Source organism: Salvelinus alpinus, chromosome 4 (genome assembly GCF_045679555.1).
Source record: "Salvelinus alpinus chromosome 4, SLU_Salpinus.1, whole genome shotgun sequence".
NCBI lineage: Eukaryota > Metazoa > Chordata > Actinopteri > Salmoniformes > Salmonidae > Salvelinus > Salvelinus alpinus.
In genome coordinates, this window is record NC_092089.1 from 74,093,298 (window position 1) to 74,115,195 (window position 21,898).

At 46.3% G+C, this 21,898-nt stretch overlaps 1 protein-coding gene across 2 annotated transcripts; it reads right to left on the reverse strand.

Moving 5' to 3' along the window:
* Window positions 1–1,044: 1,044 nt before the first annotated feature.
* On the reverse strand, window positions 1,045–21,820 carry LOC139574426 (calnexin-like). 2 transcript variants are annotated; one of them, XM_071398983.1, is made up of 14 exons: window positions 21,731–21,820; window positions 13,152–13,385; window positions 11,549–11,622; window positions 11,168–11,226; window positions 9,905–10,128; window positions 9,000–9,192; window positions 8,610–8,799; window positions 8,262–8,375; window positions 7,464–7,620; window positions 5,755–5,970; window positions 2,118–2,237; window positions 1,749–1,869; window positions 1,468–1,580; window positions 1,045–1,237 (listed from the first exon to the last, which is right to left on the reverse strand). In XM_071398983.1, the coding sequence occupies exons 2-14, from the start codon at window positions 13,380–13,382 to the stop codon at window positions 1,178–1,180; spliced, it is 1,872 nt and encodes a 623-aa protein (XP_071255084.1). In that variant the 5' UTR covers window positions 13,383–13,385; window positions 21,731–21,820; the 3' UTR covers window positions 1,045–1,177. The 2 variants fall into 2 exon arrangements, with proteins under 2 accessions (XP_071255084.1, XP_071255083.1); XM_071398982.1 differs by having other exon boundaries at window positions 1,046–1,237; window positions 1,468–1,583.
* Window positions 21,821–21,898: the final 78 nt, after the last annotated feature.

The following is a 21,898-nucleotide window of genomic DNA, read 5'->3' on the forward strand; positions in this document are numbered from 1 at the left end:
CAGCAGGCGCAAGGACATCAGTATGAAAGCCTTGGTATCTCCGTGAAGCCTGCCGGCAACCAACAGTCACCCCTCCGAGCAACAGCCTCACATACTCCCTCACGCACAAATATTTGTTAATGTACACTTACACTATATCCCTACATTATAGATCAAAACCAAAGGGAAAAAATGAAAAAGCCATGTACAAAGTATTAAAAGAAACGTCACAGTACATTCACAGAAGAAAAACGTTCGGCAAACCTTGCTCTCTAGGGCTGTGTAAAGCAGCACAGAATCTAATCTATTGAAGCCCGTTTACTAAGCTCTCTCTCTGTTTCAAAAACCTTGCCCACCCCACAGTTCTGCGGGGAACTAAGCATGTACAATGGACCCCCCCTTACTCCCAGCTTCACTCTATTAGGAACAACTTGAGCGAGGTTTTCTACAACTAAAACATACTTTAAAAAAAAACATGGTGGAAGCCACATGGAATGAAATGTCGAGGAGACCTGTTTATCATGGGAAAGTTTGTCTCTTGAAACCCCCCAAAACCACAACTGCAGTATTAAAAGCAGACAAGACATCCATATTGCATGTTTGTTTTTTTGTCGACCCTCAACAGAAATGTTCATGTTAAGTCTATCTACTCCTCTGACACATACAAAACACATGGGACTGTTAAACTGGACCAAGCAAGAAGACATTGAGGGGGAAATGGCTAAAACCTACGAGCTGTAGTGTTGCCCAGATTCACCGGTTGATAAATACTGTCTAGATCTGCGGGATGGATGGATGGGGGGCTGATTAGCAGAAGCATAGGGTGTTGGAGGTGGGGGTTCAGGGGGGGTGGGAGGAGAAGAGAAGACAAGGTGGGGTCCCTAGGTTAGTGTCTGCTGCACTGTTACAGAATGGTATGGGAAATCGATTTATTCTTTCTTCGCTGTTCGAAAAAGCCCCTTTCTACACCAACAACTCAGTCTTCATCTTCACCATACTGGAATCCACACTTCCATATTGGAGGCAGTCATGATTGTTTTCTGTTGATCCTGACGAGTCAGATCGCTTCATCGTCCTGGGAGGGGGGAGGTGTGGAGAAGACAGCCGGGGGCGGTGGGGAATAAAGGGAGCCGGGGGAGGGGGGGGGGGGTCAGGCCAGTTGGTTTAAATCAGAAGATCCAGAGTTGTGCCAGCCACTTCAGTCCTTTCTCCCTTTTGTGTTTCTAGGGGACCTCCTGAGGACATCATCTTCTTGTTTCTGGAGAGAGCGGGAATGAGAGGGAGCTTTGGGTCAAACTAGCCATCATTGCATTTAATCGTTCAGAATAGAAACAATCAACCCCATCACAATTATTTCTAAAGCCCTTTTAACATCAGAAGTTGTCAACAGTGCTTTTACAATGCTCTTTCTACACAAGTGGCAAGCTCTGATTTGTCGTCACAACAAACCACATCATGCTTACGAAGACTTGCCTTACTATCCCATACCTGATCAGTTGCCGCCTCCTCTTCCTCTTCCTCATTTACTGCTGCCTCTTCTTCCTCCTCCTCGTCCTCTGCAGGGCTGTCCTCTGCATCACTCTTCTTCTCCGCTGCTGCTGCTGCTATGGAAACCAACCAACACAGAGTTAGCTTTTACTGAGACCATTGTGAAATACCCCCAGGTGATGCAAGGCAGCACGCATTGTCAAGTAAAATGACACACCGTCTTGACATACATTTGTGAAGCTACAGTACAGACAGAGGGAGCCAAGCCAATGAGTCCTAACCTGGCTGGCTCTTCTCCTCCTTGACTTGGTCCTCCTCAGCCTTCTCCTCTTCCTCCTCCTTCACGTCTGGCTGGGGCTCGTCTGTCTTCTTGTAGTCAGCTGCAGCTGGAGCCGCCGCCTTCTGTTGGGGAGAGAGAGAAAAGATACACATCAACACAGACCAAAACATTGTCTCTAATGACATCACTTAGTCATCCATTAAGGATTTTACTCCCACCGACATTTACTGAAAGTCTTGTGGGGGGGGTTCTGACGACTTGACCGAACTGTCGACAAATAACCATGCAGAAGTAAATGTGTGTGGGAGTAATTTTAATAATAAATTAGACACTATTGAGATGATACCTTAGATGGTTTGTGGTCCCTCACCTTTCCGGTGCAGAAGAAGACAATGATGAGGATGAGGGGCACGGCCACAGTCAGCACATAGACCACCCACAACCAGGGACGCTCGTCTGCTGCAGTCATCATCTGGTTTACCAGCCCGGGCTAGAGGAGATGGGAGAACACAGTCACGGAATGGTCAAGATCTGGGAACCATCGACCACAACCAACCAACATCAACTACATTACAAGCAGGGTATGGATTACATATGCACTATTGGGGGTGCCGTTGAAAGTAGTTCTTTGTAACAAGTTTGCCACAACATGGCTGGTATAACAAAGTGTTGGGTATGGGGCATTAAGAAATAGTCGGAACAGGTCTATAGCAAGTCGACCACAAATGTAAAAAACTTCACTCCTGTATCTTTCATATGGACCCTAAATGTGTATTGTGTTATGATTATTATTTTTAAAGTTTTCTTTACACATCTCACTCACTTCCTGAAAGTCTTCATAAGGGCTGGGGGTTTCCTGTTTCACAGTGCATACTTGTGCAACATACTTGTGCACTTGATAAAACAAAAATACCCTCTTGCTTTTGTTCAATCTCAGTCAAAAGAACCCCTTAGTTTGATCATTCATTAGTCCTAACATAAGTCTTGCATACTATGGGAGACCGTTTCGGAACAATGACAGATCACGGGAGGGTGTGCATCCAACTCCATCCATACTACAATAGCAGACCTGAGACGAGCTGTTCCATATTAACAGTGGCAGCCAACTGGACCAGCATGGCTACCAGTGTAAAACCAAATGACCCATAGAGCAAACAATGAGGCTGTGAAAGCAGTGGAATGCTCAGCGGGCCCCACGGTTCACTGTGAGGGGTATGTAGCTAGTACAGCCGTGTGTGTGCTGCTCTGACAGAAAGGTAGAGTGTGTGCAAGACTAAAAACAACAAGGGCGCGCTAAGAGAGAGAGCGGAGACCGGAGAGCGCTAAGAGAGAGCGGAGACCGGAGAGCGCTAAGAGAGAGCGCTAAGAGAGTGGAGAGCGCTAAGAGAGAGCGCTAAGAGAGCAGAGACCGGCGAGCGCTGAGAGAGACCGGCGAGCGCTGAGAGAGACCGGCGAGCGCTGAGAGAGACCGGCGAGCGCTGAGAGAGACCGGCGAGCGCTGAGAGAGACCGGCGAGCGCTGAGAGAGAGCGGAGACCGGCGAGCGCTGAGAGAGAGCGGAGACCGGCGAGCGCTGAGAGAGAGAGCGGAGACCGGCGAGCGCTGAGAGAGAGAGCGGAGACCTGCGAGCGCTGAAAGAGAGAGCGGAGACCGGCGCGCGCTGAGAGAGAGCGGAGACCGGCGCGCGCTGAGAGAGAGCGGAGACCAGCGCGCGCTGAGAGAGAGCGGAGACCGGCGCGCGCTGAGAGAGAGCGGAGACCGGCGAGCGCTGAGAGAGAGCGGAGACCGGCGAGCGCTGAGAGAGAGCGGAGACCGGCGAGCGCTGAGAGAGAGCGGAGACCGGCGAGCGCTGAGAGAGAGCGGAGAGCGCTAAGAGAGCGGAGAGCGCTAAGAGAGCGGAGACCGGAGAGCGCTAAGAGAGCGGAGACCGGAGAGCGCTAAGAGAGCGGAGACCGGAGAGCGCTAAGAGAGCGGAGACCGGAGAGCGCTAAGAGAGCGGAGACCGGAGAGCGCTAAGAGAGCGGAGACCGGAGACCGGAGACCGCTAAGAGAGCGGAGACCGGCGAGCGCTGAGAGAGAGCGGAGACCGGCGAGCGCTGAGAGAGAGCGGAGACCGGCGAGCGCTGAGAGAGAGCGGAGACCGGCGAGCGCTGAGAGAGAGCGGAGAGCGCTGAGAGAGAGCGGAGAGCGCTGAGAGAGAGCGGAGAGCGCTGAGAGAGCGGAGAGCGCTAAGAGAGCGGAGACCGCTAAGAGAGCGGAGACCGGAGAGCGCTAAGAGAGCGGAGACCGGAGAGCGCTAAGAGAGCGGAGACCGGAGAGCGCTAAGAGAGCGGAGACCGGAGAGCGCTAAGAGAGCGGAGACCGGAGAGCGCTAAGAGAGCGGAGACCGGAGAGCGCTAAGAGAGCGGAGACCGGAGAGCGCTAAGAGAGCGGAGACCGGAGAGCGCTAAGAGAGCGGCGAGCGCTGAGAGAGAGAGGGCGAGCGCTGAGAGAGAGCGGAGACCGGCGAGCGCTGAGAGAGAGCGGAGACCGGAGAGCGCTAAGAGAGCGCTAAGAGAGCGGAGAGCGCTAAGAGAGCGCTAAGAGAGCGCTAAGAGAGCGGAGAGCGCTAAGAGAGCGGAGAGCGCTAAGAGAGCGCTAAGAGAGCGGAGAGCGCTAAGAGAGCGGAGAGCGCTAAGAGAGCGGAGAGCGCTAAGAGAGCGGAGAGCGCTAAGAGAGCGGAGACCGGAGAGCGCTAAGAGAGCGGAGACCGGAGAGCGCTAAGAGAGCGGAGACCGCTAAGAGAGTGGAGACCGGAGAGCGCTAAGAGAGTGGAGACCGGAGAGCGCTAAGAGAGTGGAGAGCAGAGAGCGCTAAGAGAGAGCGGAGAGAGAGCAGAGAGCGCTAAGAGAGAGCGGAGAGAGAGCAGAGAGTGGAGAGAGAGCGGAGACCGAGAAGCCTAGATGTGTAGAGAGAGAGGGCCATTAAGCCCAATATGCCAGGCATCCCAGGAATTCATCTTTAGGAATAAAAGGCAGCATAGGTCTGGGGCTGCAGGGATTTGGACGAGAGGCAACCAAACTAACAGCTAATCCTTGGGTACGAGCCAACATCATCCCAACTGGACTCACAACTCTACTGCACACAAGCTTATTTTGCCTCAACTGCAATGGAGCGAGACCACCACCTAATGACGACCTCAGTGGAAGGCGCGTGTGTGAGAAGCAGGGCAACTGCTTCTTAATAGTCCACAGCCCCAGCTGTACGTTTGGCTCTATGGAACAGTGTACTCTAGCGGTGCAAGAATGTACCAGCCACTTCAGGCTACACTCTTCCTCTGGGTAACATAGCCATGCTCTGCCATCTCAAGAAAGGGACCGGGTAAGAGTCATGCTAGGCTAGCTCAGGAAGCTTTTCAACTAAATCCAACTCATACAGAGGAGTAGCTGGAGCACGGTGAGTGACTGTTCCACTGTCACTGCTCAGCTTGGTGTCCCTCTCCCTAGAACACCATGTGTATGTCTGTTTCCACTTATGGGCGGAGCAGGCCAGGGTTTTTACACGTCATATGGAACAGATAGCCACGCTAACCAGTAGCGTTCCTCTGAAGGGCGTGGGGAGAGTGTCTATTCTGGTGTCCCCATGAGAACACACAGGCAGAGAAGTCACCACTAACCACTGATATTCTCTCTGATATCATGTCATGTTTACAGAGGATTGGGGCTAGGGTGATCCATCTCAGCATAGGAGTGCTGATCTAGGATCAGTTTAGCCTATTAGATCATAATGAATAAGATTACATGGATGGGGGAGGGGGGCTAATACTTGATCAGTGCTCCTATTCTGAGACGACACTTCATACAGACGGCCCCTGATCCTAAGTCTGTGGTTGGACAACACGTCGCCTCTAGTTTACGAGAGATCCAAATTAAGTATGCTTCATGATCCACATGAAGCATTCAAGTGTAGGTGTGCAAGTATATGAGTGTCTGTGTACGTGTGTGTATGTGCGTGTGCAGTTGTACCCACATCAGCGGCTCCCTCAGCAGCTTTCTTCATGCCCCAGCCGTCATTGGCCCAGCGCTCGGCCGTGTGCCGCTCGTTGGTGATGAAGAAGTTATCGAAGAAGATGTCGCTGGTCATGGACCACAGCTCCAGGCCCACGGCGTTGAAGGGGGTCATCCTGAAGGGATGGAGGTCCTCGAAGAAGTCCGGATTGGCAATCTTCCTGGGCTTCCACACACCCTGGGGGAGGAGAGGCGGAGGTACATTGAGAGTAGAGTACACTGTACTGTGAGCGTTACAATTATTTTGGGGTTTATGGGAGCCATTTCTAAGTACGTACATTGGGATTTGTGTGCAACGATAGCTTAGTAAAAAAAAAGAAAAAAAAGGGTAGGACATTTTTTTTAACATTAAATAAAGTTACTATTCAAGATAAGAATATAAATATGCTCTCATCAATACATACACCACATGACCAAAGTATGTGGACACCAGCTCGTCAAACATCTACTTCTAAAATCACGGGCATTAATATGGAGTTGGTCCCCCCCCCTTTGCTGCTATAACAGCCTCCACTCTTCTGGGAAGGCTTTCCACTAGATGTTGGAACATTGCTACAGGGACTTGATTCCATTCAGCCACAAGAGCATTAGGAGTTCCAGTTCATCCAAAGGTGTTTGATGGAGTTGAGGTCAGGGCTCTGTGCAGGCCAGTCAAGTTCTTTCACACTAATGTCGACAAACCATTTCTGTATGGACCTCGCTTTTTGCAAGGGGGCATTGTAATGCTGAAACAGGAAAGGGCCTTCCCCAAACTGATGCCACATTATTGAAAGCACAGAACTGCATATTTGTATGCTGTAGTGTTAAGATATCCCTTCACTAGAACTAAGGGGCCTAGCCCGAACAACAAAAAACAGCCCCAGACCATTATTCCTCCTCCAAACTTTACAGTTTGCACTCTGGTAGCATTCTCCTGGCATCCGCCAAACCCAAATTTGTCCGTCGGACTGCCAGATGGTGAAGCATCACACCAGAGATTGCGTTTCCACTGCTCCAGAGTCCAAAGGCGCCAAGCTTTACACCACTCCATCCAACGCTTGGCATTGCGATCATAGGCTTGTGTGCGGCTGCTCGGCCATGAAAACCCATTTCATGACGCTCCCGAAGAAAGTTACTGTGCTGACGTTGCTTCCATTGGCAGTTTGGAACTCGGTAGTGAGTGTTTAAACCGAGGAGAGAAGATTGACGCTCTACAGCACTCAGCAGTCCTGTGAGCTTGTGTGGCCTACCACTTCACAGCTGAGCCGTTGTTGCTCCGACACGTTTTCACTTCACAACAGTACTTACAGTTGACCGGGGCAGCTCTAGAAGGGCAGAAATTTTATGAACTGACTTGTTGAAAAGCTGGTATTCTAGGACGGCGCCACGTTGAAAGTCACTGAGCTCTTCAGTGAGGCCATTCTACAGCCAATGTCTACGGAGATTGCATGGCTGTGTGCTCGATTTTATACACCGGTCAGCAACGGGTGTGGCTGAAATGGCCATATCCACTAATTTAAAGGGTTGTCCACATACTTTTGTATATATAGTGTACAAATAGTTGGCAAATTCTGAAAGAGCAAGTGAAACTATTGTGTGTATGTTATTTAGGCTACACACTTCACTGGGGTGAAGCATGTTCCTAAAGAGGCTGATGCTTTGGTATATGGTACACGCTGTGTGAAGGGTTACCTGGTAGTTAGGATTGTCGATCATTGGGGCCTTCCACTTGCCCTTGTAGTTGGGGTTGTCAATCATGGGCCGTTGCCAGGCACCGCAGCCGGGGGCGGTCTCACAGAGGGCATTAGGGATCTGAGGGGCCTCCCACTCACCATCCATGTCCTCATCCCTGGAGAAAAAGAAGAAAAAGTTACGAAAATGTCAGACGCAGTCATACAGTGTACAAAATGATGGTATACGGTTGCAAGTTACTGTGGGTGTGAGAAAGCAAAGAACAAGAGAAAGAAAAGACAGACTGCATTTAGAGGACCTCGAAAAGGGGTCATTAGCCAGTATCTCAACATTGGTCTCCTCCCCATTTCCACTGTGTCCTGTTCCTCTAGCTCTTCTCTACCGGCTCAAATTTAATTTCCGCCACAGAAGTAAGACATCAAAGCAGTGAAAAAGGAGCTCGTCGCAGCCCAAAAACCAGGCCTGGCTGTCCTGAGGCAAAGCATGCCTTGTGAAATTAGCTCCTCTCACCAGGAAGCCCACTCTCTTCACAGAGAAGAGGAGCTACCGCAAAGGCTAGCAATTAGCTTCCAACACACAAGTGGGCTGACCCAGATGAGGATACACAATGAGGGAAGACAGAGGGGAGAGAGAAGATGAAGGGGAGAGAGAAGACAGAGGGGAGGTAGTAGAGTGGTAGATGAAGGTAGAGAAAGAGGAGAAAGACATGGAGAGAGTACTATGGTAGAGGGGAGAGACAGCAGTTTGAGAGTGTAGCAAGATAGCGGGGTGAGCTGAATGCAACGGTATGGTAGTTACCAGTCCTCGGGCTTGACTGCATCGGGGTCACTGGTGTACTCTGGCTGATCATCCAGCCAGCCGTCTGGCTTCACTGCATCCTCATCTGGGATCTGTTTTGGTGCATCCTCATCCCTGTGGGGCAGGCGGTTGAGTTAGAGGGTACACGCACTAACACAGCACCCCCACACTAACACAGACCCCCACACCTGACACAAACATAAAACGGTCCACAGGACACACACCTATTATCCCATGTTAAAACAATCCACCTACATTTGAAACATGCACATGCTGTGTAATTTACATGTAAGCTAACCTGCTGAAATAGCCTCTCTCTCCCTCTTACACACACACACAGGCCCTTACCAGTCCTCAGGTTTGACTGCGTCAGGGTCCTGGATCTTGGGCCTCTCGTCCCAGTCCTCTGGCTTGTGGTCATCGGGGTCCTCGATCTCGGCGGCAGGATTGATGGGTGGGGTCATGTCTGTCAGCAGGTTACCACTGTTCACCACTGTCTGGTCTACCAGCACCTCAAAGCTGTTGTCTGGGTTCACCACTAGGAGGCGGGAGAGAGACAGAAATGGTTAGAGGAACTAATAGAAATGTAACAAGAAGAACGAACACTATTCCCTAATCTAACTGGCATACGATCATGTGTTCTACATAATACATTTCTATGTGATCGTTGTGACATCGTACCAGTTACAACAGCAGGGCTACCTAAATGGTGCCTGAGAACATGTAGAAATGTCTTACCCAGTGTGTAAAGGTGGGTCTTCTTGTCGGTGTAGTAGGTGCGCAGGTCTGCGTCAGGCTTCTTGGCGTGCTTCTCCTCGTATTCGCCAGTCTTCAGGTTCTTGTGGCGGAAGATGAAGTGCAGCTTGTAGTCCTCGCCACACTTGTCTGGTCCGAACATGATGGTGTATGGAGTCTTGTCAACAAACTCATCCTGGTGGGGAGGACAAATATATATTTACTCTGGCTCTGTATGAGAGCATTATGGAATGTGTAACTGGCTACTGGATATCCAGGCCGTCTACATTGGTGCATTTGAAACGAAGACCAAGCTAAGGGGTCTTCTACATAAACAGAGCACCTTTGAGAGGTTATTTTGTGTTTTCTGAGAGTGTCTTAGATTGCATGGTGCACAGATAGAATAATGAGCCAGATATTTCACTGGATGTATAAATATGAAGCATCCGCTTGGCGTCTCCACTTACTACCAAATATGGTGGTGAGAGGAAGCCCAGTGGCTGGCAGTGGGAGATGACGGAGCGAGATGGATTTTGGCCCATCTTCTGCAGATTCTCATTGATGAAACATTTGATCTCAATACAGTTTCCTGTTTCCAAAACTAGAATATTTTACAAACAGAGTGGACTAAGTTTTGTAGATTTAACCATTTGCAAAAGTACAATTTATTTTATTATTATAATTATAGAATAAGTCCAAGGGTGCATCGAGTTATTGCACACGCACTTCGCAAAGTAGGTGTTCCCTAACGAAAACATGCTATAACGTGCCTTGGCTTCCTGTCCGTGGCTTCGCCCCCCTCATTTCTTGTTCTACCCACTCTGACTCATTTGTTCCCATTCGAAACGACAGGCTGTGGTCTATCTTGGGTTAGTTATAAAAATCTTTGGTGCAGACGTGTGGCTTACCAGGTTAAGGTCTGGGGTCTGGGAGAGCAGTTTGACGTAGGCACCGCCACAGTCGATCCCCTGCTGGAAGTTGACCTCATACTGGACGATGAGGGGTTTGGTGTCGAAGATGAAGGGTCTGAGGAGCTGGGCTGAGATGGCGTGGTGCTTAGCACGTGACTTGAGGACCAGGCCTTTGTCTCCGGGCAGCTTGCTGTCTTTCATGTCCTCCACCTCCCATTTACCTGCAAGGAGGTCAAATATGTGAATATACTCACTTGATAACTGCCTGAATGGAGCCAAACCTAGGTTGTATTCATTAAGCACCAAACACACATTTTTGTTTTCTGTTTGTAAAATGACTTGCTATGTTGTGCCCTACTTAATACAATGTGTCAGAGACCTGGCCTAAAATTAACACCCACCAAATGCAGGTAGATTTTAGCATTGGCGGGTAAGAATATCTAATTCACCAGACATGTTAGCGGGTGGTCACACTTGGGGCACTACAGTGCGAGCATTTGATATAAAAATAGTAAAAAGTCAAGTATGGGCACATGCTGCAGTAGCTGTTTTCAAAGTATTTCTGCCGTTTTGTTTCATATCTGGTAGTGCACCAAAAAATGTGAATCCTACTGTTATAGCTTGTAAGTCGCTCTGGATAAGAGCGTCTGCTAAATGACTTAAATGTAAATGTAAATAGCTATACCACCTGGTTGGGGAGCTGTTTGCATTGTGAGTGAAGTGCTAAAATATTTGTTTTTAGAAGCAATCTACACAGGCATAAACGTTGGTCTAACTACTACAATAAGAACTTATACTTGTGTTTCTTGGATATTTACATTGTTTTGTTCACAAGTCAAGTTGTTTTTCAATGTTTAAGTTTGCTTCCACTGCTAGCAAAGATGTCGGCCTCCACAAGTCAGATTTTCAAAGGCACACCCATGACTCAAGTGGCCCCATTACCAAGGTAACCTTAAAGGGGCAGCTGAAAATATCTCATCTGATGTTTTGGTTAAAAAGACTCACAACATATTAAATGAAATTGAGCAATATACCACATGACATCTTACTAGTAACACATTCATTGATTTAGAAACATTACAAAGCACGCTCATCCGCAAAAAAGAACTGCTGTATTTTGTGTAATTAATACGGGGGAAAATACTTTTATTTTTTGTGGCTGGTAGATTTAAAAAAAATCTTTAATCTACCTGCTAGTGGCTGCTAGACTAAAAAGTTAGTTTATGGCCCTGGTCAGAGAGGACCTGTCTTAGTGCCTACCATCATACTTGGCAATATCCTCATCAATGTCCTCCTTCTTGGCCTTTGACAGGACCCAGCTGAAACAGGAGAAGTAAATTGATTTGAGTCAAGTAAACAGGATAGCACCTGGACACCACAGGGACAGCCCCAGGGGGAATGACCTTGGGGCTGGGTTCGTATTTAAGTCAAAATGGCAGCTGGTCCTATGGTGAGCACTCACACAGCACAGTATGGCATATGAAGAGAACACAATAAATGCAGTTTATAACACCCATGTTATTTCGGGGCAGCATATTTGAATACATCTTCCTTGGTGTAGATGTAATTTGCATTACAAATGACTGTATATAATATTGCCTGCGTTTAACAGCACTGTTTCAAAGTTTAACGAGTTCTCACCTGTCTAGGGTCCCCCTGTCAAAAGACTCGGCGAAGAAGTGTTCCCCCATGGGCTCGGGAGCTTTGTAGGTCACCTAGAGAGGAGCGGAGAGCACAGGGGTCAGTGGGTCAGCTCTTCCACTGCCCAGTGTGCCAACCAGGACACGTGTGTGTCCTATGCAAGAGCAATGGGAGAACATAGGTCAGTCAGATAGCAAACCTTCAAGTCACATTGCTAGTCAATGTATCACCTCAGAGATTCTTTTAAATGCCTCCCTACCTCTACTGAAGTTAGGCTCATCAGAGATATTCACCACTGGAAACGTCTCACGACTCTGGCGTTAGCCATATCCTTTATGTAAAAACAGGGTCTAAAATGAACACCCGCCACCTGCAGGTAGATTTTGGCTTTGGCGGGCAAGATGTCTATTTCACCAGCCACGGTGGCTGGTGTTCAGGGCTCCACTCGCATGTGTGAATAAAAACAGTCAAGTATGATCAAATTTATAGTAAAATAAATGCTGCAGAAGATGTTGTTTTGTAAGTATTTCTGCAATTTTGTTAGCTGGTAATTTAATTGTACAAAGTCAAAGAACTACGAATCCAATATAGACTATTCCACCTTGCGCTGCAACACTGCCTGGCTGGGGGCTGTGCGCATGTGAGGGGCGGAGTGAAAGATTCATTTTTAGAAGCTCTGTGCACAAGCATAAAAGTTAGTCCAATTTAATTTACACTAAAGTTTACTGAAGTGAGACTTTGTCCTTGTGTTTCTTGGCTATTTACATTGTTCTGTTCACATGCTAGGCTGTTTTTCTATGTTTGAGTTTCAACTGCTAGGGAAGAGAAGACAACACTTCTAGTAGTCAGACTCACAGGCACAAACATGACTGGAGTTGCACTACCAGCCCTTAAAGTGGCAGGTGAACATTTTGTCTCATCTGTGATATTTTGGTTAAGACTCAGGTCATGAAAAATGAAATTAAACAATATACCACATTAATTCCCCCATGTAATACATTTATTGTTTTAGAAACATTACAAAGCATGCTCATCTGTTTTATGGTGTGCTTTGTTGGTGTAATTTTAGCGGGGGGCGGATTATTTTGCCTGGTAAAAAAAAATCTGAGTGGCAGGTGGACCTAAAAGTTTATTTTATGTCCTGTGTAGAAATATGACAATTTAGAGTAGACACTAACTTGTGGAGAAAATAAGGCCACTAAGCAGTCAGAGCACAGGCTTTATCTCTATCAATTGTGGTGTTGTGTGAATCACATTCATACATTGAAATGAGCTCAAACCTCCCATTCACTCTACAGCCCATTCACAATGGACATTTGACTAGTGAAAATGGGTTGGTTGGTATGCATGTGTGTGTGTGTACAAGTGAGGCACTCCCTTTGAGTCGATGCAGAGTATATCCAAGCAGTAAACTCAATTATGATCCATTTATCCTTGAGAGGAACAGTGAGCAGCCATGTAGGCCTAACCTCTCCTCCTTGGCTGTCACAATCTGGGTATGCTGGAGGGAAAGAGAGGAGCCACACTTTCTAACCACTAATGGGATTTTAACCACTAGAACACTAACTTCATACACACTGGTCTAGGTCAATAGGATACTTACTTTAGGGGCTGGAGGCGGTCCCGGTGGTGTGTCTGTATCCTCTGGCTCCACTTCCCCGTCCAGAAGCTCCTCCCCAAGGCCCAGGTCCTCCAGCTCATCCTCCACGCCCATGTCTTCCGCCAGCTCCATGATAGGCTCCTCCTCCTCCTGGTGGGTGGCCACTGTGGTCAGTAGCAGCGTGGAGCACAGGCCCACGGCCAGCAGCACAACACACCTCACATTCAGCTCCATTGTCTAGGGTAGAGGAGAGATCAATTCATAAACTAGGAGAAAATGTGAGCGGTTGCCTCAGCTGTCCATAAGTGCTTTAATAAGAGGTATGGCAGATAACAGTGGTGGTCTTGCTGACTCGAGCCTACTAGTTACTTTGGCTAATTAAGAGATCCCCACTTCCTGTCTGCATCTACATTCAGATTCCCAATGTTTCCCCCAGGATTTTTTTCTGCAGTGGTGGCAAGGGTAGCGGGGTTGCATTGCTACTAGCGTTAGCGCAATACCATGCTAGCTGTTCCCCTAGAACCCTCAAACTCAACTCTGGACCGCCAAGTCAGTTTCACTGCATTTTTTCATTGTTCACCTATCATCACAGACTGATTTAGGTGGATGCAATTAATCATCAGGTAGAACAGAAAACTAGCAGGCTTCAGACCTAGGGTAAGAGTTGAATGCTCCTAACAGATTATCCATTTAAAAGCATGCCGTGGCAGAAATATACCTTTTTTTTAAAAAATTTATTAAATGACATACCGGTAATGAATATGGGGGAAAACACTGATTCCTATTGAATTCCTTCCTTAGCCATTTCAGATTGCTAGCCACCTTACCACGAGGGCTAGGGAGGAGGAGCGGAGTTAAAGTATTATTGCTTAGTTACACCCATCCGTTCCTTTCACATCAAAATGACTAAGAGTAGAGGCTGATTTCAAACAGTGGAAGCTATGGGTAGGGCATGAAAGATGGAGGAAGGGATGTGATGGAGAAAAGGATGTGATGGAGAAAGGGAAATGACAGCTGAGAAAATGCAGCCATTTAATGAAGAGTAAATAAGGGGACAAATTAGATTTTTTTTTAAAGGAAGGAAACAGGGGAGGAAGAATATGTGCGTGAAAGAGACTGGACTACATGAGACACCAGAAATATGTGGGCGAGTGACAATGCAAGTCAGCATATTGTTGAGCTGGAGAAAAAGGTTACTTCCAGAGCAGGTGGCCATTGTGTCAAATTACATAGAGCTCTTTATCCTATTAGAACATAAAAGCCTAGCGGAATAGGTGGTCCATGCAGGAATCAAACCCACAACCCTGGTCTTATAAGGACTATAATTGAAAGTTCCTGGAACCAAAATGGCCATTAATACTACTAGGCTCCCTCCTAAGGTTTTAAACGTTTATCCTTTCCATGCCTACAGAACGCACACACCCTCTGACCGTTTCCAGGCATATGGTCGCCATGCCGTTACCCAGAGCCTCCCTGGCACCCATTGCCATAGCGACGAGAGGGGTGCCTGAGGGATATGCAGCCCCAGCCTTTCCCCTAATGGGATTAGTCCCAATGAGATTACACTAGCACACCATATAACACCCACTGAGTTTATACACTACACATATTTACCTTTCATATTATTCACAGGCAATTTACTCAACACAAATCATTTAGGACAGACTGTGTACACACAGACATAAGTTCCTCCGACACAGTCCCAAATCAACCCTTAGCCTGCCCTTCCACCCATCTACTGGAGTGGACTACATAGGTGTTTAAGCAATATGGCAAATATTCTGCCTAATTATCAGAATGTTATTACAATGTTTCTTAAGGCTAGCACATGTCACACCGAATGTGGATCTAGCTTTCGTCTGCCAATCGCGTTTTAGGGACCATCGGCAGTAGACTGCCAACTTTTTACAAACAATTCTACATGTAAAATCAGTGCGCGTTCGTTTGCAAATTGCGTTCAGGGGTTCTAAGTACTCTCGGCCAGGAAACGCTATTGCTGTGTCTGAGGCCTTATACCTATCCAATCCTCTCAGATCTTCGCTAGCGCCCAGGGGGAAAGGATTGATTTCGGGATTGGGTTGTCTTCTCTAATCGGATAAAGCCAATGAGATTGCAATTTGTGCCCTTATAAATCCCCCCTACTCTCACCCCTCAGCATGTTCTGATACCTTTAGCCAAATAAGTGGGGCTGGGCACAGAGAGAGTGAGTATGTAGGAGTACTATTAGGTCCACATTACCATATGCAGTATACAACTGATATGTTTTTCAACCATAATTTAATCTAAAATCAAGTCATAATATAGAGAGATCTAACCAAAGGCCATTAACACACTAACCAAAGTTACCAACTTTTATCAGGAGATTACCAGCGCCTACACGCTAGCATGCAATCACACACTATACATACCATGTACATAGCTTAACCCCACGTGGTATTAGCATCAGTAGCACCACCGGCTAGCACTTCCCATGGCATAGCAGTAATGGTGGTAACTAGCCCAGACAGTCCAAGCAAAATGGTTATTAGGTTAAGATAACCATAATGCACTACTGTCCATACATGGTATGAAGATTAATACTCCAGTACTGCCGTTCTCATCACAACTCCTATTTAGTATCTCTATTGAGCTTGTTCTGCAGCTAATATGGGCATTCTAAAGGCTTGCACACATTGCACCGAATGTGGATCTAGCGTTGGTACGGCGATCGTTCAGTGCGCTGTTTTTACAGGACCGCCGGCTGTAGACTTGACTGCCGACATTATTCACCCGATTATACGTGTAAAAAAAAAAGTGCTGGAGTAGCTGGACAAAAATCCTTGAAGGTGGGTGTGAGAGCTATACACCCATCCCCCCCCCAATCAACTCCCATCTGTCCAGATAACCAGGGTGCTGTCTCCCCCAAGGGACACATCACCTCTACAACCATTTCCCTTAAGGAGTGTCCTGAGGGGACAAATCAGGGGAGCTGCGAACACAGCCTGTGTGTGTGAACAGCCTGTGTGTGTGTGCGCGTGTGCGAAATGTACAAATGGTCGGGGAGGTACTCAAATCCTGACTCATAGCAGAGAAGAAACCGTTGGGCGATATTTTGGGAGACATCTACTATGATATGCTGCTCCCAATATCACCATACCCAATATAATAGTTTTGTGCCGTTAATGACAATGTTGAGAACAATTTTTGTGCTTATTTACAATATTATAGTCGCATTCTCATTAAATAATCTTCATCTTCATGTTAAAAAAATAAGGTTTAGTTAATTAATTTAACATACTGATAAAACTGCACAGTTTAGGATTTGTACATTTTAAATGGAGTATAGTCTTGCAACATCATATATCACAATATTCGATTTAATCATATAGCGGCACTAGCGTGGAGCAAGGGGTTTGGGTAGCCAGGCAACAGCCACTCAGGGTGGTTGTCACTAGTTAGCACAGCCACAAAGTCAAAATTGGCAATATCGTAAAAATTTTGGAAAACAAAAACATTTGTAGAAATAGGCGGTGTTAGGCATAATTATGAATTTGTGGCTGTGTTAACTAGTGATGACCACGCAGCGCCTGATGAGAAATGAATCTCAACTTTCCCTTACCAGCTTTTCATAGAACACTGTCACCACTTTGCTTTCACTAGCCAAGAGGGACACCTTCAGGCCCGGTGATGGTCCTGGCGGTGTCTACGCGACAGCTGGTGTGTTCTCTAATAGAGGGTTCTGCCATGCGTCTGTTTGTAAACTGTGACTAGGGTGTTTCCCTGCAACAAGTCAGGCTGCCAACAGAGAGGGGACAACCAGAGGGAAGCTCACCACCAAAGCACCATGCATGTAACTTCTTGATGACCAAGTGAGGGGTTAAGATACAGGACTTTTGGGGGTGGGTGAGGCAAAGGGGTTGTAGTTGACTTGCAAGGTCCAGTTAGGCTTGGGCAATATCACTGATCTGGCTTTCAAGTCTATGAAAATGCCCTTTGTTACAAATTTAACCAGAACCACGCATAATGCACATTCACTAATAATGCCCAACTTTTTGTAGCAGGCATTAGGCTATAGAAAATTAACACAGGTCTCATCAACAATCTCTCAAGCCCACTTGATAGTGATTGGCCAGCTAATCTTTATATTTCAAGTTTAGCCAACTTGGATCTATTTGCTAGCCAACAAGGTTGAACAGTTGAATTGTTATGAACACACCCTTCTGTTTGTCTCTGTTTGAAAAGCATGTTAGCCTGTCCACTTTGTTCAGATGTTGAAATCAAGTAGCCTAGACTTATATATACACAATATGTGGACACCCCATCAAATTTGTGGATTCAGCTATTTTAGCCACACCCGTTGCTGACAGGTGAATAAAATCGAGCACACAGCCATGAAATATCTATAGACAAACATTGGCAGTAGAATGGACTTACTGAAGAGCTCAGTGACTTTCAATGTGGCACCGTCATAGGATGCCACCTTTCATCAAATTTCTGCCCTACTAGAGTTTCCCCGGTCAACTGTAAGTGCTGTTATTGTGAGGTGGAAAGGTCTAGGAGCAACAACGGCTCAGCCGCGAAGTGGTAGGCCACACAAGCTCACAGAACCGCAGAGTGCTGAGGAATGTAGTGCATTAAAATCGTCTGTCCTCAGTTGCAACTCTCACTACCGAGTTGCAAACTACCTCTGGAAGCAACATCTGCACATCAACAGTTTGTCGGGAGCTTCATGAAATGGGTTTCCATGGCCGAGCAGCCGCATACAAGCCTAAGATCACCATGCGCAATGCAAGCGTCAGCTGGAGTGGTGTAAAGCTCGCCACCATTGGACTCTGGAGCAGTGGAAACATGTTCTCTGGAGTGACGAGTCATGAGTCACCATCTGGCAGTCCAACAGACAACCTACCCGAATGCATAGCACCAACTGTGAAGTTTGGTGGAGGAGGAATACTGGTCTGGGGCTTTTTTTCCATGGTTCAGCCCAAACCCCTTAGTTGCAGTGAAGGGAACTGTTAACGCTACAGCATACAATGACATTCTAGATGATTCTGTGCTTCCAACCTTGTGGCAACAGTTCGGGGAAGGCCTTTTCCTGTTTCAGCATGACAATGCCTCCTTGCACAAAGCGCGGTCCATACAGAAATGGTTTGTCGAGATCGGTGTGAAAGAACCTGACTGGCCTGCACAGAGCTCTGACCTCAATCCCATTTAACACCTTTGCGATGAATTGTAACACCAACTGCGAGCCAGGCCTAATCGCCCAACATCAGTGCATGACCTCACTAACGCTGGTGGCTGAATGGAAGCAAGTCCCCAAAGCAATGTTGCAACATCTAATGGAAAGCCTTCCCAGAAGAGTGAAGGCTGTTATAGCAGCAAATGGGGGACCAACTCCATATGAATGCCCATGATTTTGGAATGAGATGTTTGACTTTTGGTCATGTAGTGTACTTTACTTCTCTGAATGAGAACAAGTTGCCAATTCCTTATATGATTGTATTTTATGCTTATTACATATTTATAAAAACACATACTAGACAGGTAGTATAATAGTCTTTGGCTAAAATGCTGCTAGCGGTACCCGAATGCCATGAGCGACAAACTGAGCATTGATTTTCCAGAATCATTGACACTCTCGTTTTATTAGTGTCTGCTCAGACATAAAGGGTATTGTTAGAAAAGTTACTCTATTACAGTAGAATAATATCTAAATGTGATTGTGTCCATATGACCCATTCTGTTGAACCAAACCCCAAATAGCAAGTTGAAACCACTTGTCAGAGAGGAGGATGTGATCTCTTAACTTTTTTGACGTCAGAGGCAGGGGAAGGGGCTTGGTGTGTAAACCATAAAAATCTGTCCAAAATAAGGCTTATCTGTAGGCTTATTTTGGACCTAAGCTTGTCGCCTGCATTCCCGCCTTTGGGACAATGACTCCCAAAAATACAACATGAGAACAAGCGGACAAACACTCATAAAAACAGAAAATAACCTTGATTCTTGCAATACAAGATTTTGGAATATCGCGCAAAAACAAATTCTAATTCATTCAATATATCGCCCAGCCCTAACCACAGTCGCTCTGTTTTGGGGGACACAGGAGCTTGAAGGGTGCCTGCAGCCTAGCGGGCTAGGACAGATGCGAGGTGTTTTGTGGTCCAGGGGTGGGAGGGCCAGAAGGATAAACGTGAGAGTAGTGCCAAATGTAACTTTCTCAACAAAGGCTGAAGACGTCATGCGGGCAAACAAAACACCACACACACAGGAGGGGAGACCCTAGTTGTGCTGCCAAGTGGACAGCCTTCCCCCATTCACATCATGCCTCAGCGGTCACATGTACATGTGAGGGACAGAGCAGATACAAGGAGGGGGAGGTGACTGTAGACTAATCAATCAGTGCTCAAGCAACACAGCAAGGAGTATTATCTGTCAGCCAGTCTTCTGAATTCATTCCACCCAGTTCACTCTGTATTTGGGGAAAACAGTGCTGTCTTCTAATGCTGAGGTCATATGGTTCTCTCAGTGTATACCATCTAAGTAGGAGACATCTTGCGCAAGATGTCGAACTGTGCTTTCACAGAGTGTCCTCTCATGGATAAGAAACATGCAGCATCCGATACTGGAAAGCCAACTCTGTGCTATGAAGCCCTGTCTAGGTCATACAGTAGGTATCTGAGTAGGGGTGCGCCCTGGGTTAAAGCAGATAGGATAAGGACCCAAAGCCACCCCCATGTGCCTTTCGGGGCCTTGACCATCTCAAAAAAGATAATACAAGACGTACGAAGATTATATAAAAGCTCATATATTTTAAAGCATGTGTATCAGTCTATTGTGCCATTCAACGTTAGTTACTAAATTGTCAACAAGAGTGGATTTAAAACACAATTATCTTCTTAATGTCTAATTTTAAAATGTAACAGTTCTTTGTGTTAAATATTACCCACCAGAGAACTGAGAAGTTATTATTTAACAAGGTTAAACAACAAATGTCCAACTTCCTACGCCCATTCAGATAAATAATTTATATTCATCCATCGAATACCAATGACATTTCTCACAATAGCCTTCTAGAAATGTGTGAACCATTCAATAAGACACACCAATTCTAGCTTTGGGAAACAACATCGGGAGTCTGTATTGGTTGGACTCCCTGAGTTCTGCATCCTTCTGGTGGGTGGCGACGAAAAATAACCCATACCACAACTACACCCCCCAAAAACTTTTCCTGTCAATAAAGGCATACGTATAATCTCTAGGAACTTGATTTACCAGATATAAAGTGAAGTGTTCCTCGCTATCAAATAAGCGCCTGAATCCAATTGTTCTCCGAACTGCACCATATTCCTGCAATTAGACCAAGCACTTCACACACAGCAGGAATATGGTGCAGTTCAGACAAAAGTTGGATTCAGACATTTATTCGATAGCGATGTTAACATTTCACTTTACATCTGGTAAGTCGAGTTCCTCGAAATTATACATGTGCCGTGGATGCAGAAAAAATGGGGGGGGGGGGGTGAAGCTGGCTATGTTGTGATATGGTTATTTTCTGTCGCCAGCCACCAGATCGATGCACAACTCGGGGAGTCCAACCAATACAAAGACTTCTGATGTGTCCCAAAGCTAACCAATTCCGTTAGATAAGCAAACTGTAAAAGCCACATTTCCAAGAGGGCGCTGTATGACCTCTATCTAGCCGTTGCACTTTCTGGTTTCATTCAGTGGCGGAAGTGGGTTTGCAAAACTGGTCAGACTTCTAAGTGCCTTGCCAGGAATACCCGTTTCCATGGTAGAACAGGGGCAACAAGGTGGCAATTCCTACAAGCAGGCTTCATGTAGCTTCTAAGGGAAATTATTTCACATATACGAATATTATCTGTAGCTAGCTATAGTACTCATCTTGATAACCCCCTTTTGAAGGTAGTACGCTAATGTAACCCACCATATCCAATACAGGAAACGCGATTACAATGACCACACGAAAAAGGACATAGCTACATAATTATGGCAGAATGCTTATCATGAGTCCATTCATTTACTTGTGTACGAGATTTAAATAGCCACATATTTGTTTCGCACCATGACACATACTGCTGCATCATCACCACATGTTTTACTGATTTCTAGCGTTAGTCAACTACAATATAGTTTGTTACAATAACGTTCCAAAATTTTCACAGAGGAAATATTTGTCAATTTTCCTTGCTTCTACTCGAGGCTGGTATTGCTTGCTATCCACGTTCGATGCATCCCATGTAGCCAAGTTAGCTAGTGCAACTTGTCTTACACAAAATGTCGGCAAAATGAACACACGAGCAAAGTGTGCAACTGACAGTGTTACATGACAATAAACGGAACAATGACATTCATTTGTTATCTTAATTACTAACTAGCCTAAATTAGCTTGCTAGCTGGCCGTCAGCTAGCCAGTCTATGCTAAGACCACGCATGGATTCTTGATCTTATTCAGTAAGATACATGTATTGCAATTAAACGATACTGGCCTGTATGCAAACAGCTGAACATTCTATGTCAATTTAGACTGAAATTATAATTTAGCGATTTATGTTTGTAAGAAGTGATATTTGTTCGTCATTACTTACCTCCTGATTCAGATGTGATCACTTGGAACTACAGCCGGATCACGTGTGGCTTTGGAGCATGCATACTGGATTAGTAGCTCCACCTTCTCCACTTGCTGATTGGTTGCTAACATGAAAACGTTGATCTTTTCCGGGAATTATAGGAATTTGATTGCTTGTACTACACGC

What these genes read in the sequence shown, in the direction of transcription:
- LOC139574426 (XM_071398982.1), bottom strand. Translation starts at nt 13,382, where the DNA reads ATGGAGCTGAATGTGAGGTGTGTTGTGCTGCTGGCCGTGGGCCTGTGC. An exon ending in GACCCACCTTTACACACTGG is followed by an intron (nt 8,800 to 8,999) that starts GTAAGACATTTC and finishes CCCGCCTCCTAG; the next exon opens with TGGTGAACCCAGACAACAGC. An exon ending in AGGAGGCGGCAACTGATCAG is followed by an intron (nt 1,238 to 1,467) that starts GTATGGGATAGT and finishes CGCTCTCTCCAG; the next exon opens with AAACAAGAAGATGATGTCCT.